This window comes from Sorex fumeus, unplaced genomic scaffold (assembly GCF_029834395.1).
Source record: "Sorex fumeus unplaced genomic scaffold, SorFum_2.1 ptg000063l, whole genome shotgun sequence".
Taxonomy (NCBI): domain Eukaryota; kingdom Metazoa; phylum Chordata; class Mammalia; order Eulipotyphla; family Soricidae; genus Sorex; species Sorex fumeus.
Window position 1 is genome coordinate 56,767,051 of NW_026606120.1, and position 17,763 is coordinate 56,784,813.

At 50.3% G+C, this 17,763-nt stretch overlaps 1 protein-coding gene across 3 annotated transcripts in view; it reads left to right on the plus strand.

Moving 5' to 3' along the window:
- The first annotated feature begins 3,362 nt into the window (after window positions 1-3,362).
- Window positions 3,363-17,763, plus strand: part of HNF1B (HNF1 homeobox B) — a 65,977-nt gene continuing 51,576 nt past the window's right edge. For 2 of the 3 annotated variants that reach the window (XM_056127766.1, XM_056127767.1), the window contains exons 1-4: window positions 3,363-3,706; window positions 8,299-8,498; window positions 14,682-14,946; window positions 16,524-16,759. In XM_056127766.1, the coding sequence (XP_055983741.1) occupies window positions 3,363-3,706; window positions 8,299-8,498; window positions 14,682-14,946; window positions 16,524-16,759 (1,045 nt within the window). The remainder of the gene's footprint in view (window positions 3,707-8,298; window positions 8,499-14,681; window positions 14,947-16,523; window positions 16,760-17,763) is intronic. The other variant, XM_056127768.1, reaches the window with a different exon arrangement.

Consider the following 17,763-nt stretch of genomic DNA (forward strand, 5'->3'; position numbering starts at 1 on the left):
CCCTCATTGACACCCCCCCAGTTTCCCATACCCCAAAGTAGTAAAATTTGAAGACCTTCCTCATTTATCCTAAACCTGGCCTTTCAAGTCCTGAGCCTCAGTCTCAACCTTAACTTAGCTCCAGTGGCTTCAAACTATCTCCTTAGGATGTCCTGTTCTTTTCTTTCTATTTTTTTTTTTGTGTGTATGCCTTTTAAGGGGCTGCTTTATCAGTCAGCCCATCACGACTTTATCCTAGGTAAACCATAAAGTAGCTAAGCTCTTTTCAACTGTAGTCTTGATACCTCTATTTAGGGGTAAATTTCACCAAAGGGTTTTTATAAGCTTTTGCTCATTTGGTTTTTGTCATTCACTTCTGGAAGGACTATGCTGGGATACTTACACTTATAAATTTTCCATTTGAACCTGTTCACAGCTCTCTATATAGTTAAAGATAGTCAGTGAGTGCTCCTATTTCATCTGGTGGCATAGAGAGGTGGATTTGAACAGGAGGAAGTTGGCTGATATGAATAGCCAGATTTAGCTGGAAGATACACAGAACGCTCATAGGAAGTTTCCCGTATTCTATGAATCTTTCCTATGCTTGCATAATTGACTGGGGTTGGGAAAAAGAATGGGCTTGCTGATACTTGGATTTTGAGAGCTTGAGAGCTAACTGGACACACAAGAATTGAAGCTACAAATCAAAGCTTTGTTATTGCAAGAGAAGTCGTTACTGGTGTTTTAATGGGTTTGCCTCAGCTAGACACAGAAACTGATGTTCATCAAACTGCATTCATAGAAGACTGCTTCTATCCTGATAGCAAGTGGGGGACAGAGAAAATGAGGTTGATCTTCCAGGGATATTTACTCTGAACACTTCATTACCTGGGTGAAGGGGAGCTGGGCAAGCAGAGAATGCTCTCCCACTGGGCTGAATGGTGGAGCCCAAGGAACCCTCATATGTCCCAACAAACTAGAAGTGAAAAGCAGGACCTTGTCTTCCATGCCCCTGGTACTCAGAGAAGAGGAGGCATGGGAGGTGTCTCCTTCCCCTGGGACTCCCTGCATACGCACATGGCCACCCCTTTTTTTCCGTTTTGGGTCACACCTGGTGATGCACAGGGGTTACTCCTGGACTTGTACTCAGGAATTACTCCTGGCGGTGCTCAGGGGACTATATGAGGTGCTGGGAATCGAACTCAGGTTGCCCGTGTACAAGGCAAATGTCCTACCCACTGTACTATCGCTCCAGGCCCCACCTACCCCTTCTGACTGACTCCTTAGCAGACCCTAACTTTATCCAGTATCCCATATGGTCTCCTGAGCTCCGCCAGGAGTAATTCCTGAGTGCAGAGCCAGGAGTAACCCATGTGCATCATCAGGTGTGACCCAAAAAGAAAAAGAAAAAAAGACCCTAACTTTAGAAGAGGCAGCCTGGCCCCTCCCTAGTCTCAGTTAGATGGAACAAATTTGGGGTTTCAGCGTCGGCCACCTAGACTGGACGCGGTCCCAGGCAGATGAGAACAGCTTCCCTGTGCTGACATTTCTCTTCAGGAACCTAAGGCGAACTTACTCCTACTTACACTTTCAGAGGCAGGAGCAGCAACAGAATTTGGTTATGAGTTCCTCTACAAATACCTTGCTGACCCCAAAATGTTGTCCTTAAATCTACCAGTCCCTCTACCTCATTCTAAGAATCCTAAACCTGCAGGGGCATGAGAGTTTTACTTGTGGGAACCGGGTTGGGGTTTTCCAGGGGTGAACAGCCCCAACACTGATTAGAACTCTGGGTTTTTCCTGGTGGTGTCAGTGGAGACAAACCCCTCCACTGGAGAACCCACCATGGCTAGGTGGGTATCAGTACTTCTTTTAACGCTTAGGAAACAGGTTTGGATCCCAACAGGAGAGGCCTCGTCTACTCCTGGACCTATGGTCTGGAAAGTCTGAATCCTAAAAAAATCCCCGATGCCCAATTCTCCTGCAGGCCCCTTGGTATCTGGTGTGAGGGTCCAGGGGGGCCTTCCTGGGGAAGATGCGAGGTGAGAATCCTATAGCGCTGAAAGGTTTTTCCGGCTTTCTTCCTGGCCCAGGCCAGCCCGGGTGGAAAGAAATTTTCCTTGGGCTCCACAGCTAAAGCCGCGGTGACCTCGGGTGTGCAGAGAACGAAGACCCTCGCTCCGGAGGGAACCGCTGGGTCCTGGAGCTGCAAATAAACCAGAGATCAGCTGGCGCAGGGGACACGCGGCTGCAACCGTCCACCCAGCTTCAGGCCGAACTCCGCTCTTCGGGCCGGGAAGGGCGCGGGGCAGTTCTGGGCAGGCCCGCAAGGCCAGCCGAGGCCGGGGACGTTCGGGATTGAAGCGGGAGCGAGCGCGCGGCCCTGGCGCCGTGGGGCGGCTGAGGGAGCTGGAATGGAAGGGCTGGCTGCTCCCTCGGCTGTAAATTAGTCGGCGCCTCCTGCCCTGGGCGCTCCCGGCCTCCGGATCGCTTGCCGGGGCCGGCCGTTCTGCAAATCCAAAGCGCCAGTGAGGGTTGGTGAGACTGGAAAGGCGGTGAGTGGGGTGTGCGGGGGTCTGCAGAGCCTAGGTCCGTCACCCAGGTATTACTGAATGAGGGGAGGGGAGGTCCCAGTCATCCGCACTCTCTTGTGGGGGGGGGGCAGCCTACCCCACTTCCTCCGCGCAACTTTCTCCTCGGCCCCCACTGACTCTCCACCTGCGTGATCTGGGATGCCCAAGAGAGACCCCGCTCATCGCAACCTCCTCTGTCCCCTTCTTCCCAGATGGTCCAGGCAGCCCCCCCCCCCCCGCTCTCACCTGAACCCGGCGGCGCAGTTTCTCCTTCCTCAAGACCGAAAGCCGGGCCGCGGCCGGTGCAAAAGCCCCCGGAGCCTCCGAAGCCGGCCGCAAGGTGCTTGTTTAACGAGTCCAAAGGTCGGCTCAGGTCTGGCGGATCAACTGAACCCCCTCAAGGAGGGCTACAGCTGCCCCCGCGCCACGCTGCGCTGAGCGACACGGGCCCCCGCGGCCCCGCGGCCCGCGCGGGTCGCCTGCTCCGCCGTCTGCCCCTTGGGCTCACCCTCGCCCTCGGTTTTCCCCCCTCCCCAGCCTCATTTGCATCCCGCCGAGCACCGGGCCCTCCCCGCTCATTTGCATATCTTATATGGCCTAATGGAGGCGATCATGGCAAGTTAGAAGTTTTCTGACTCCTCTCGGAGGAGGCTCCGGGACCCCTGGGAGGTAGCAGGTGTCCGGAGGCCGCAGGGTGGAGGGGCTCCTGGACTCGGGGGTGTTTGCTCGTGAAACCCCCTCCACCCTCCTCTCGCACCCACCCACCCCCACACCCCCTTCTTTTCCTTTTTCCCCCCCTGTCCTTGGAAAATGGTGTCCAAGCTCACGTCGCTGCAACAAGAACTCCTGAGCGCCCTGCTGAGCTCTGGGGTCACCAAGGAGGTGCTGGTCCAGGCCTTGGAGGAGTTACTGCCATCCCCGAATTTCGGGGTGAAGCTGGAGACGCTGCCGCTGTCCCCCGGGAACGGGGCCGAACGGGACACCAAGCCGGTCTTCCATACTCTCACCAACGGCCACGCCAAGGGCCGCTTGTCCGGGGACGAGGACTCGGAGGAAGGGGACGACTATGACACCCCTCCCATCCTCAAGGAGCTGCAGGCGCTCAACACTGAGGAGGCTGCGGAGCAGCGCGCGGAGGTGGACCGGATGCTCAGGTAGGCAGGCGCGCGGGGCCAGGTGCGGGCTGGGGTCCCCGGCCTACTGCCGCGGCGATGTTAGCTCAGACCACTCACACCGAGCCTGTTTCCCACCAGACAACTCCCCCGGGGGGCGCTCGGCTTCTCTTTCCGGGCTCCTGGACCCCTCCCGACCTGTCCGCCCGCGGAACAACGAGCGGTGGAAGTGGGTGCTGGGCAACAGGGTGGTTTCCAGGGGCTGAGGCTCGGCCCGGGTCAGCGCGCAGCGCGCAGGCCACGCATGTGTTCTCCCTGGCGCTGCCTCTCCCCTCGCTGGAACCGAGGCCGACCTGGAGCTCAGCGACTTGCTGCTCTTTGCAGAGGGACGTGCAGCCCTGGGGGTGCCCGGGTAGGCTCCCATCTGGCAGCACCCAGATCCATGCCCGGCACTCCCCCACCGCACCGCTCCAGGGTTATGCACAGTCCCTCAGGCAGGGTGAGATTTGAAAGGCGAAGATGTTGCACTTTGTGGGATTAGAGACCCGCACCGGGCAAAAGAAACCACAGAACCAAGCGGGCGAGGGGCAGAAGCTGCCAAGACCCGGTTCGTGATGAACGGAATCTCATGCTGAGAAAAGAAGGTTTTGGGGGGGCTGGCTGTGTCCCCACAGGTGCAGACAAGCTGGCTTGTCGTGCATCTCTGGTCCGCAGTCGTTTGGTGGGCCTCGGAGGCCGGCCTATGGCTTTGACAGCTGGTTACTAATTATCCAAGGAACCCAGAGGTTCCCTAAGACAGCACGTCCCTCGCGGCCACTCTGCTTTGGGATCTATCCCTGGCATGGCCTCAGACACTGATTCCAACGCCTCGGCGACTGCGTTCGTTAATTTGCCTCGGTCCCCTCGGTGAACTGCTTGTTACAGCGCCCACTGCTTGGAAGGGGCTATGACCTTGCATTTGAATTTGCTCTCTGGGAACCCGTAGCTTAGCCTCCAGCAAAGGCGATCAAGAGGGTTTCTAAACTTTCTCCCCCAAAGTATTTCACTGCAATTCGTAGGTTTGAGGTTCTTGCCCCAGTCACTGCCCAGAGCGACAGCGGTGTTTTCCCCTACCGGGGTGGGGCGTTCAGGACGGCGAGAGGGGTCGGCAGCGGAGCGGCCGGGGCGCCCGCGCGGCCTGGAGGTTGACCAGGGCCTGGCCTCTGGACTAGCCGAGCTGGCTCCTACCTCCCGCCAGGCCGGCCCGCGGGGCCTACGCCCGATCCATTGGGTCGCCGCCGCCAGCGTTTCTACTCGCGCTCAGGGAGGACTCGGGGAGCTGCAGACAATCTGGGGGCGCCCCTTCGCAGGCAGCTCCGCGCGGGGCCCGACGCCGCAGAGATGTAACATAAACTGCAGCACGTGGAGTCGGGGCGTTATTAATTTATTTCTATAAATCATCAACAGAAAGATACACAAAGGGCCGTGATTAGGTGGAAGAGAGGCGGGTTATTCATTGGTGAAGTTGTAAACGAGACTTAAGAGAGGAAAAGACCTCAAACCGCGAAGCGGGCAGCTCGCGCGCACCGTCCTGGGGGGCGCTGCTGCCGCGCCCCCGCCGCTGCCCCAGCGCCCCTGATCCCGGGACCCTCTTCCCTCCGCACAAACCACAAACCCTCCGGACTCCAACGGGACAGGAAGGGCCTCTGGGGGAGGGGGGAGACCCTCCGCGGCGTGGGGGGCACAGACGCGGTCGCCAGGTTTCTCTCCCTTTGCCTGGAGGGTGCTGCCTCTCCTCCCCTCCCCCACCCCGCCTTTAGGAGTCCTGCGATTTGATTAAAGTCATTTTTCAAGAAATTGTTAGCAGCGCCCAGGGCATTGCACAGTGGGCACTTGACTGCCCAAGACACGCAGGCACATCCCCCCTTTTTTTCCTCCCCCCACACCTCCACCTTGTTCTCCCGCTAAGGAAGGAAGCGCAGAACAAGAAAGTCGTTCCCTTTTCGGAACGACTGGACGCGCTTTCCACCCACTAGAAGGGACGCGCGGGTGGGGACCGCGCGCTCGGGGCCGGCGCCCGGGGTCTTTGCGGAAGGTTGAGCGGGTCCCGCCCGGTGGGCCCGCTCCGAGTGGGGCGTGTGGGTGTTTGCGGCGGCGCTGACGGCTCCGGGAACTCGCCGTGGAGGTTTCCGCGCGCCGTGCGTGGCGGGTTCTCTGCTCCGGGGCAGCCCGGGCGTTGTTGCGGGGACGGCGAGCCCCGGAGCCCGGGTCGGGTGTTGGCACCTGCGCACCCCGCGGCCCCGCGTCGCCTCCCGGAGCCCCGGAACCCCAGCTGTGTTTCGGAATTGGAAAAACGTCCTCGAGTCCTGCTCGCCCGCCTCTTCCCCTTAAATGCCAGTGAATTCTGGGGTCAGAGCTGTAAAGGTTTAACTACGCCATCTTACCCCCAACTCCAGTCCTTTTATGTGGGCTAAAAGGTTTCTCGTTTATAGGGGGTTCCTGGGTTTTTAAAAAACTTTCCCAATTGTTGGGTTAGTTCACTTTTTCCACGGGATCCTTGGCCCTAAGCAAATGACACCCTTTCGCACAAAATGGACACAGGTAAAGAAATTTAGAAAGAAAAGAGGGGGGAAAGTTCGTCTGCTCAAATAGTTGACTTGAATTAATTTGAATTCGAATACTTTCTTTAACTTTCAAAAACTATTGCCCATTGCTGTTGAAAATGTTTTTCCACCCTATGGAAATAGTCGCCAGAAATGTGCTTTAAAACTATCTCTGTTGTTTATAGAGAGTATATCCAAAACGTTACCTGGGTTGTTTGGTTTTTTTCTTGACTGATTCAAGGTGAAAGCCTTTGTTTGAAACAGGAAAGTATTTTTCATTTTTGGTCTTGTTACAAAGTACCAACTTGTATTATTTGGAAGTACCTGTATTGAGAAGAGCTTGAATTTAGGAATAATTTATCTGGAAAATTTGCCTTTCTCAAAAATGTCTCTGTGGAAAAATCTTAAAAATCGTCTTCTTAAGAATTTGATATTGAGGACTTGCTAAAATACTGCTACTCCGATGTTTCCAAAATATTTCCGATTCGTTGCTGAAATGTTGAATTCGTTAAAGAATTAATTTTGATTGACATACAGACACGTTTTTGAAATGCCAGGAATCAATTAGTTGTTTTATGGCAGCATTGTAGCTTAACACCTTTTCTGTTTTCTTTCACGTGTTGCTCACTTTCCCTATAGAATATTTTTATGTAGTAGGCTCATATACAGATCAACATATGGGGAAGGGATTTCTTTTACCTGAAATAGATTACTGCATTAAACAACTAGCATATGTGACTACATTGCTTCATGAGTACTTCGTTCTGCTCTGTGCAGGGTTTCCTTGATTTCTTATTTTAAATAATATCACTCACTTTAAGTTACTTGTTCAATAACAGAAATACTTTGCCAGTTAAAAAACATTTCAAATAAATAAAACTCAAAGACACTAATACATTGCTCCAAAGGAGTTTTTTGCATACCTGAGTTAATTAGAAAAATGAAAAGTGGAGCCATACTTTTATCCCCAGCTTGAAATTTAGGCAAGATTGCTTTCCAGATACTCTTACCCAATCAAAGAAGAAAGGTAAGAGAGAGGAAAACAAGGTGTTTAGCATTGTTAATATCTTACTCTGAAACCGAAAATACTCTTCTCCATTAGGTTTTATCTGGGAGGCGGAGCTGTAGAGCTTTTCCTTTGTGACTTTACTTGCCTTTCCTTAATGGAGAGAGACTTCATGACAGGGAGGAATTTCTTTGTATTTCTTTAAACTTTTCTAACGCTTTAAAATCATGTAGAGTTTGGCTTAAAGTCTTTTGAGCTTCTCAGCAGGTAGATACACCTGTTTTACCCCTATTTATAATACCAGAAGTTCAGACACCCCTTTATAACTATCATAATGAGGGGAAGGATCTGGGTGAATTCAGGAGCGGATGCCACCCCCTGCCATTGTGGGATCAGTCAATCCGGCAGCATGCCACTGGTACCCCTAACTTTCCCATGGGCCCCTTGCCCTGTATTGGACTCACATGCTAGAAAAATGAAAGAAAGCGAAGTAAAACAATAAGTCTTTCCTGTTTTCTTAAGAAGGAAAGATGCAGGGTCCAGAGAGACATGCTGGGGTTAAAGTATTTGTCTTGCATGCAGTCTGTCCATGAACCTAGTCCAAATCCCTGGTTCCATATATGGACCTAAGAATCACCAGGAATAATCCTTGAGCACAGAATCAGGAGTGACCACATGTGCACAGATCCAAGAGTAAATAAACCCTGAGCACTGCCAAGTATGACACCCACACACACACACACACCACCACCACCACCACCACCACCACCACCACCACCAGAAAAGAAAGGAAGAATGCTGGTAGTATTTTGTCTTTCCTGAACATGGGGAGTTCTCTTCATCATGGTTCTCTCGATAGAGTGTGATTCCATCTTCTCTTTTATTGAAGTGCTATGCGAGTCACCTCTCTCTAAGGCTTGGACATGGAGAGAGAGAAAGAAAGAGAAAAGATTAACGTTAAACTCAGAGTTTGGGTCAAACCTCTTGAAAGAAAATCCTTACGGACCATTCCCACCAGCATCCTAACCGCCTGCTTCTCTGTCCAGTGAGGACCCGTGGAGAGCTGCCAAAATGATCAAGGGCTACATGCAGCAACACAACATCCCCCAGAGGGAGGTGGTTGACGTCACAGGTCTGAACCAGTCCCACCTCTCCCAGCATCTCAACAAGGGCACCCCCATGAAGACCCAGAAGCGTGCCGCCCTGTACACCTGGTACGTCCGCAAGCAGCGAGAGATCCTCCGACGTAAGTGTTTCATCCCTTCTTTGCTTCAGGTTTTAATAGATGACTGTACCCTAGCACTGCCCCCTGGGGGTGCCTGTGTCCCCTTCTTTAAGAAGACCTGCCTAGCAGTGGTGATTCTAAGGAAGTTGACAGGTGTAGCTTAGAGCTGCTGCAGGATGGATTAGCTGGTACCCTGTCTTCCTTCTGGGTCCCTTGTTACCTGGCCAATGGATCTGACAAGTCCTGCAGTGTGAGCCATGCTCTGACTCTTCCATCCACACTTCCAGTGCCCTTTCCTTTTGAAAACCATACTGGGAACCTTGGCATAGCTTCTCAAATAACCCCTAAGTAGCTCACCTGAACAGATGAGCACAGAGCAGAGTTTTCAAGGAAGGCATTTCATAGCTGTCAGTAATTTTCCTCCCTCTGTCATGAGTACAAAATCAGAGGAAGTTTGGAGAGAGAAAGAGACTCAAATCTAATCCTGTTATTTGGGAGAATGGGAGGTAGAACTTAGGTCGGGAGCAATTTAAAGGACTCACATTGACCCAAATCAGATGCCTGTCTAATGAACATGCTGCTTCTGGGGGCTGGAGTGATAATACAGCAGGTAGAGTATTTGCCTTGCATGCAGCCGGTCTTGGGTTCAGTCCCTGGCACACAATATGGCCCCCTGAGCCCACCAGGAGTATCCTGGCACAAAGCCAGGAGTAAGCCCTTAGCACAGCTGGGTGTGGCCCTGAAACAAAACAAAAACAAAAAAAGAAAGAAAGAAGAAAAAAATGCTACTTCTGATGAGGGTGAGACACAAAGGTGTGTCTGCCTTCAGAACTCTGAGTCTCATCATTCCCATCCACAAACTTTGCTCTGTCCAGGATTTCTTCCCTCAGTAAGATTGAGAAGGTTGTTGGGGTTTTTTGTTTGTTTGTTTTTTGTTTGTTTTTGTTTTTGTTTTGTTTTGGTTTGGTTTATTTGTTTGCTTGTTTGTCAGCTTAGGAACTTGAGCAGTATGAATGACAGGAGCAGAAATGACATTATAATTGCTTTGCTCTGTTTTGTTTTGTTTGGGATACAAAAAGTACATTGTTACATTATACTTGAATTATTTTGCTCTGGACCTTTTCCAAGAAAGACTGGTGTTTATTCGCATTCACGGTCCTCACACACTTTTTCTGGGCCAAGGGTTTCTGTCCTTGTTAAGATGCTGAGCCAGAGCAATAGTATAGCAAATAAGGCAATTGCTTTGGACAAGGCCAACCTGGATTCAATCCCCCATGCCCCATGTAGTCCCCAAGTCTTGCCAGTGGTGAGCCCTGAATGCAGCACCAGGAGTAAGCCCTGAGTTCAGCCCGGTGTAGCCCAGCATAAAATATAACAAGATGCTGAATGTCATCAGTTAGAGTCCCAGATCCAGTTGGGTTTCCCCTTTCTCACGATGGTCTCTTTAAAAATCACTCTTGTGCACTGTCACACACTACTCTGAAGTGAGTATTTTGGTATTTATCATCTCAGAAGCTGGGAAGGCAAAAGTTTTAGGTGTTTGTAAGAAGTGAACAGAGTTTTAGGTGTTTGTCTCACTGTATGGCTCTTTGTTCTTGGTTGGAAGCATTAGGTGGCTCGAGCAGAAGCAGCAAAGCAAGAGGTTTTGCTGTTTAGGGGAAGCAGCCTCACTTAGACCGAGTTGATTCACCATTCCTAGCCGCAAAGTCATTTAGAATTTGTGTTTCTGGGGTCCTGAGATATAGTGCAGTGGGTAGAAATCTTGCCTTGCATGCTGTCAGACCTGGGTTTGATCCCCAAACCTGCCTGGAGTAATTCCTGAGTCAGAACAAAGAGTAGCCCTGAGTATTGCTGGATGTGGCCCTAAAAACAAAACAAAACAAAACAAATAAAAATAAGGAATTTGTGTTTCTAGGACAGAGTGATAGTCCAGTAGGTAGGGCATTTGCCTCACATGTGGCCAACCTGGATTCAATCCCCGATATCACATATGGTCCCTGGAGCACTGCCAGGAGTGATCCCTGTGCACAGAGCCAGGAGTAAGTTTGTAAGTCCTGAGCACTGCAAGGTGTGGCCCCCAAACCAAATAATAATAATAATAATCGATTTTTTTGCTTGAGCGGGCCCAGTTACGTCTCCATCATGAGACTTGTTGTTACTGTGTTTTGGCATATTGAATACGTCATGGGTAGCTTGCCAGGCTCTGCCGTGTGGGCGAGATACTCTCAGTAGCTTGCCGGGCTCTCCTAGAGGGGCGGAGTAATTGAACTCGGGTTGGCCATGTTGGCCGCTTGTAAGGCAAACACCCTACCACTGTGCTATCACTCCAGCCCAATAATAATAATAATAATAATAATAATAATAATAATAATAATAATATTTTAAAATGTGTTCTGACATGAAACAATTCTATAATTCCCAGAAAGTGCAATAAATTTCTAAGGAAATACAGTTTCCAAAGGCCAGACAACTTTTGGGACTTCCCCTTACCCCCATTCAAGCCTCATAAACCACCTCCAGGTAGACCCACCTCCCCATGCTCAGTGGGAATTCCCTGAGAAGGGAGAGGGAACCAGGAGCCAAACTGAAGCTTTACAAAAAATAGTCCTGGAGCCCAAGCAATGATACAGCAAGTAGGGCACTTGCCCTGCACAAGGCTGATGCAGTTTCAATCCCCGGCTTCCGTAGAATTCCTGAAGCCTGCCAGGAATGATCCCTGAGTGCAGAGCCAGGAGAAAGCCCTGAAGATTGCCGGATATAGCTTACAGCTCAAAAATCAACCTCCCTACACACACACACACACACACACACACACACACACACACACACACACAGAGTCCTTCAAAATGTCTTAGGATGTATGAGAACACACATTTCACCAAAAAATGCATGATAATTTCTGTAATAGCTTTTAAAAACAGTTGTAATTTTAAAGGCAAATAAGATAGAGCACCCCCTTCTTTCTGTAAGGATATGAATACCTATGAGATGTCTTAAATTTTGATGCTGAGCAATGGGATACACAAATTCCTTCCTCTAGGAACTTGCAATCTAAATAGGAAGATAAAAATCTTAGAGTAACTAATGGCAGGTGCTATATAAAACCTGTCATAAAGGTATACACAGGGGCCAGCTAAGGAATTGCTAGATTGCCTGGAGACATTCTGGTAGCCTTCCTAGTAGAGATGACATTTGACAGACCTCTTAAAGAATGGATATGACACACAAACATGAAGTTTTAAAATAATTAGTAAATAAGATAAATTTAAGAGGGCTACAAGTAACCTGGGTGGGTGGAAGGAACAAGAAAGGGGGAGAAATTTTAAAGACAGCTTCAAATGTTCTTGAAAATGAAGAATAATCAACAAGAATGTTCGTGGGCCCACATTTGGAATCTCTTGTCTGGGCTTTCTCCTAAGCTTGTATAGAGGCTGCTGTAGCTAACTCTTCAGGCTACTTTTTAGGGACAGTAAGTGTTTTCTGTCCCCTACCTGCAGTTCATTCATTTGAAAGGAGGTGGAAGGAAGTAGGTAGGGCTGGAGGGTGTCGGGGAGCCAGGTCTTCACTTGCTGAGAGCAGATCAGGCCATGGCCGGAAGCATGATCAAGCAGGGTGGAGGGGGTGTTACTGAACCCTCAATGCCTGTGGGCCCAGGCCTGTGCCAGGTCTGAATCCTGCCTCCTGGGAAGGCATCTGACAACAGACAGTCCCACGTTTAGTGGCTATGTGCCTGGCTCAACCCCACCAATCAAAGTTCACAGGTGGGGCTTGTGGTTCCCACCTATGTCAGATTTACAGGTTTTGTGGGTGTATTGTTGGAGTTTTGATTTTAGCAAGAGGCGATACTAAAACTGCTGGGGAAGTACCTTTGTGTCTCCAGCCTGGGTTCACATCCTGGCTTTTGCCCCAAGTCTCAGCTGTTATGGGCAAGTCACTGAACCAGTAGGAGCCTCTGTCTCTTCCTCTATAAAAAGAAGGTCACAAATCTCTCTTGGAGTATGAGAATTGGATGAAGGAATTCATTTTGAGGGTTTTGAACAACACTGTCCCATAGACATGATTCCATAAATATTTCATCTGTTCACATCCGCTGAAGAGTTAGACATTGATTCCAGGTCTTGGGATTATTCATCCTGGCTTGGTCTATTACTTATGGTGACCTCACAGAGCCAGAGGGAAGTGGGAGGACACTGAGGCAGACCCTCCTACCCCCATTAAGTGTATAGCTTCTTTCTTCCCCTCTGATCATTCCTAGAGTAACTGCTTTTTGATCACTGCAGCAGGGAACAGATAATATTGGAGGTACAGAGGTATTTTGGAATGTATAACCCCCATGGGACTTTGGCTCATCATCATCTTAACTATGGCTTGTTAAGTTCTCAAAGGTTATTTCATGCCCCATTGGGCTGGACTCAGGTCTGCAGTGGGAAATCAGAGAGAATTTGGCTGGAACCCCACATTTATCCCCTTATCTGTTCATGAGGAAGTCACTCCCCTAGACATCTAAAGGAATGACTGAGAACCCGTGTTCTCAGAGCTCTAAGTGGCCTGAGAAGCATCCAAAGTAGGTGGAGCCCTAAGCAAACATCCCAGTGACAAGTTCAGTCCTTCAAAAGTGCTCATTAGCTTGGCCAGTCAGCAATGGGTTAAAGCCCAATACACCTGCAGCTGGAGTCCAAAGTCCAGGATAGTTAGAAACCCTAGTCCCTGGGATGGACCAATGTAAATGGGAGTTTAGGATCTCCCCCAGAGATATACTTACAGATGGGAGAACCACAGGGCATTGGGATTCCAGCTGCCAGCAGCGACTTGACTTTGAACCTTGAGAATGTGGGATCCAGTTCTCTGAGATCTGTGGTAGTGACTCTAGGAGCCAAAGAAGGAACACCTCCAGGGCCAGAACCAAGGGATAAGAAGTAAGGAAATGAATCTGTTATTAGTCTTTGCTCAATTGAGTCTTTGACCTCTATGCTTAGGCACCTGTGAAAATGGAATTACTCACCTCCAGGAGCCTTGCCCTATGCAAGGGGGAGGATGAGAGCAACCCAGCTCTATTCTTCCATACGTAAATATCAAATCCCATTGAAATCACAAAAGCTAAATGTTCACCCCTGGGCCCAGCTGCCATCTTCCTTTCAATCATCCAATAAAAATATTTGGAGGAGAGTCCAGGTAAATAGCTCAAGCAGTGGAAAGACCCTGGATTTGATTTCTGGTACCACATGGCCCCCAAATATCATTGGGTGTAGCCCTGGTGACCCTAGAATCTGACAAGCCCATAATGCTGAAGGAATACTACTGGATGGGGCCCCAGTAAAAATGTTTTGAGGGTCATAATATTTTTGGATCCTGGGGACAGAACTAATAAGGAACATTTTCCCATCAATATTTATTTGGCTCCAACTTATTAAAAGCCATCACTAGAAAGGTTTCATGTTTTCAGTCTTCTGCATTTGCTATCTGTCAAATGTGTGGACAAGTTAATGAGACCTTTCCATCTTGGGCTAGTTCCACCTATAAATGAACCTCCAGCAAGTGTTCCCCTACAAACATGTGCACGCATGCACACACACACACACACACACACACACACACACACACCCCTCATCACCATCACTGTCACCTTGAAATTCCCCACTATCTGAAGATTCTTCTCATTCAATGTAAAGCTCCAGTTCTGTTTATTTCAAGGCTGTAGTGAGAAGGTTTTTGACTGGGGCTTTTCTAAGAGCATAATACAATGTGGATAGAGAGTTGGTGTATGCAGAGAAAGCTGTTTTCAGTCTCAGACTATTTCGCTTCCATATAAATCCTACATTTGAGCAGCCTCCCCCTAGACCTGAGACTTGACTGAACATACCCCCTTAAGTCATAAAACAAGACTTCAGAACTCAGAGAGTTGCTTCACGTCTGAGGCCCAGTGAGCCAGTGGAAAAATGAACTAACTGCTCTGTAAACAATGGGGAGCCACGTCTGAGCTTCTTCAAAGAAAAGAAAGGGGTGGTTTGGGTGGAGTGGATAGTGAGGCTCCTGCCAGCAGGCATTCCCTCTGGGACCCCCACCCCTTAAAAATAATAGCTGATAGTAAAGCTTAGGGGAGAGGAGCGAGGTTGTTATTGTCAGTCAGTCAGTCTGTCTGTCTGTCTGTCTGTCGGTGGAGGGATGGCTACAGACCCTATCAAATCTACTCCTTTCTCTTTTCAGAATTCAACCAGACAGTCCAGAGTTCTGGGAATATGACAGACAAAAGCAGTCAGGATCAGCTGCTGTTTCTCTTTCCAGAGTTCAGTCAACAGAGCCAGGGGCCTGGGCAGTCCGAGGATGCCTGCTCTGAGCCCACCAACAAGAAGATGCGTCGTAACCGCTTCAAATGGGGGCCCGCATCCCAGCAAATCTTGTACCAGGCCTACGACCGGCAAAAGAATCCCAGCAAGGAAGAGAGGGAGGCATTAGTGGAGGAGTGCAACAGGTAACACTGCCAGAAACCCACTCAAGCAGGAAGGCAAGCACATGAACCCCAAACCCAGCTCCTCGGTCCTTGACTAGAAAGACACTAGTGACCCAGATAAGTGTGGCTGAGCCAGGGATTCCCAAAGTGGGTTCCACAGAACCCTACCTTCTAGTTGTTCCTACATAGGTTTGAGAACTGTGATAGGCAAATAATATCTTCTGTTTAAACTTTCTTTTAGAGTTAAGGGTCTGAAAAGTCATACCAGCAAGTAATCCACTTAACTTGATTGAATTGATTGTGGGCCAGGATATCTTTTAATCCCTGGACTGCTAACTAACACCCCCATCATTCCAGAAGATACCCTGATGCATGCTGGCCTAAAGTCTGATGCCAGTGATGGGAGAATCCATGTCTTTGGCCTCTATATACATCGGAAAGAGCTGTTCCTTAGCTACAGTTGGACTCAGCCTTGGGCATTAGTTGTCTACTCTTTTGTCCAAACGGAAATGTAGCAAAGTAAGATTGTTTAGTTCTCTTGGTCCACAACTATTAGTTATTTGTGTACCTTAGTACGGCAAGTAATTGAAAAGAAAATGATAGGTATCCTTGAGATAGCTTTCTTGCTTCACTCCCACTCTCCTTGATTTCCAACACTGCCTTTCCCTTCCATTCCCTTCCATTCCATTCCATTCCATTCCATGCCGTTCCATTCCATTCCCTTCCTTTCCCTTTCCTTCCCTGTAATTCCGTCATTCCCTTTCCCTTTCTTTTCCCCCTTTCCCTTTCTATGTTCTTTTTCTAGAGGATTACTTCCAGCAGTATTGGGAGAAACATACCGTGCCAGGCTCAACCCTGGGTCCTGCATGCACTACAACTCTTGAGCTACCTCTCCAACCAACTCTGCCTTTTTTTAAATCATGCTCTGCATTGACCCAAATCTGTGGGCTCATGGTCTGGGCAGGCTAGGAGGAGGGAAGGCAGGATGACCAGCCTGCCTGCATATACCCCAGCATTCTCAGGCTGTGCTCTGGCACTGGCTATTGAGAATCCCTCCCCCACCCCCACCGCCTCCCAGTGCAGAGCTTAGGGTGGGGTTTCAAAATGAGCCAGCATCTCTGTGTCCTCCCTGGGGCCTCGGTCAGCCTGCCCTTTGGGGGTGATTCCTGCAGTGTGAATGAGAATTCTGGCTTCCCTAGCTGCTTTTCAGGGTATCCAAACCCCAAAAGACCAAAGGTTCTTTTCCTAGGAACCTCCAAAAGACCAAAAGTTCTTTCAGAGGGCCTTGAAGAGACTGACAGAGCCAGAAAAAGACTTTGCCTCTTGTAGGGTGGGAAAAACAGTTACATAGGAGGGTCTGAAGGAGTTGTCTGGACCTTCCTACCAAGTACCTCCCACCACAACCACCACACACACATTTCCCATTCTCATCAGGAGCCACACCAGAGGGCCTAAGCACCTGCGCGGTCCTTGGGTTTGCCCAAGACTCACATTGCCTGCCAGAGGAGGCGGCCTTCCCTCACACAGGCCCTCACCAGGCCTCTACCCAGACCAGCGCCGCTGCCCTCACTCTTCATCTCCCCTCCTCCCATCTCCAGGGCTGAATGTCTGCAGCGAGGCGTTTCTCCATCTAAAGCCCACGGCCTGGGCTCCAACCTGGTCACTGAAGTCCGCGTCTACAACTGGTTTGCAAACCGCAGGAAGGAGGAGGCCTTCCGGCAGAAGCTGGCCATGGATGCCTATAGCTCCAACCAGACTCACAGCCTGAACCCCCTACTTTCCCACGGCTCCCCCCACCACCAGCCCAGTGCCTCTCCTCCGAACAAGCTGTCAGGTAAGAGAGTCCCGCCTCTCAGCAGCACCCTGTCTTCTTGCTGGGGGGTCTTGTCTGGCTGTGGAAGTTTCAGAGGTAGAAACGCTTTGGAATAACCTGTGGGCTGGTAACCTGCCGCGGCTAGCAGATGCTCATGAAGAAAGTGTGTGACTAAGGTTCACCTACTCTAAGTGCCTGTCCTGCATCCAGGGATGCTTGGCCTTCCCCAGTCCTCTCTTCTCCCTGAGAGACAGTTTACTCCCTGGGGCAGTTGGGCCATGGGGATTAGACAGCTGAGACAGAAAGAGACTGAGGAAGCCCCGGGCCTCTGGGGAAGGACAGAGCTGAGACCGTGATTTTGCATCTTGGCGTCAGTTGGGTACCTGGCGTGGGCAATCGCGTGTGGCCGAGGCTGCCTTGTAGGTGGGGTGTAACTCATCAGGGCAGTTCTTTGTGTGCGATGTCAGGCAGAGCTGGGGGTGAGCGCCTCTCCTCCAGGATTGCTGAGCAACCTGCAGTGGCTTCAGTGCCCGTGCAGACGCCCACCCCTCCCCACCTCCCTCACCCTGGGTAGATCATGCCAAAGGACAGCCACAAGGACGGGCACAGAGCTGGGGGCAGGGTGCATGCTTTATGGGCACAGGGACCTGGATTCCATCCCAGGCACTCCCTGCCCCACCCCACCCTAGGTCCACTGAGTGTGGTCCCAGTGTCCCCTCCTTCCAACACTGCCAAGATAGCCCCCAGAACCACTGGATCTTAGCAACACAGCATCATCAGTCCTGAGCATCGAACCATTTGGCTCAGTTGACTGAGTGTCACAGGGCATAGCCTCCCTGAGCACTGTTTGGGAGCCCTCCCAAAATAAGTCAATTCAAAACCCTTTTTTAAATTCTGAAAGGTGAACTAAGTGTCATTGCCAAGTCAGGAGTGATTCTGAGGCCTCTCAGCAGCTGACAGCCCCCTGTGATGGGCGAGACTGAGGTCGGGGACACTGGTGTGAGAGAGACTCAGAGTTCCCCATC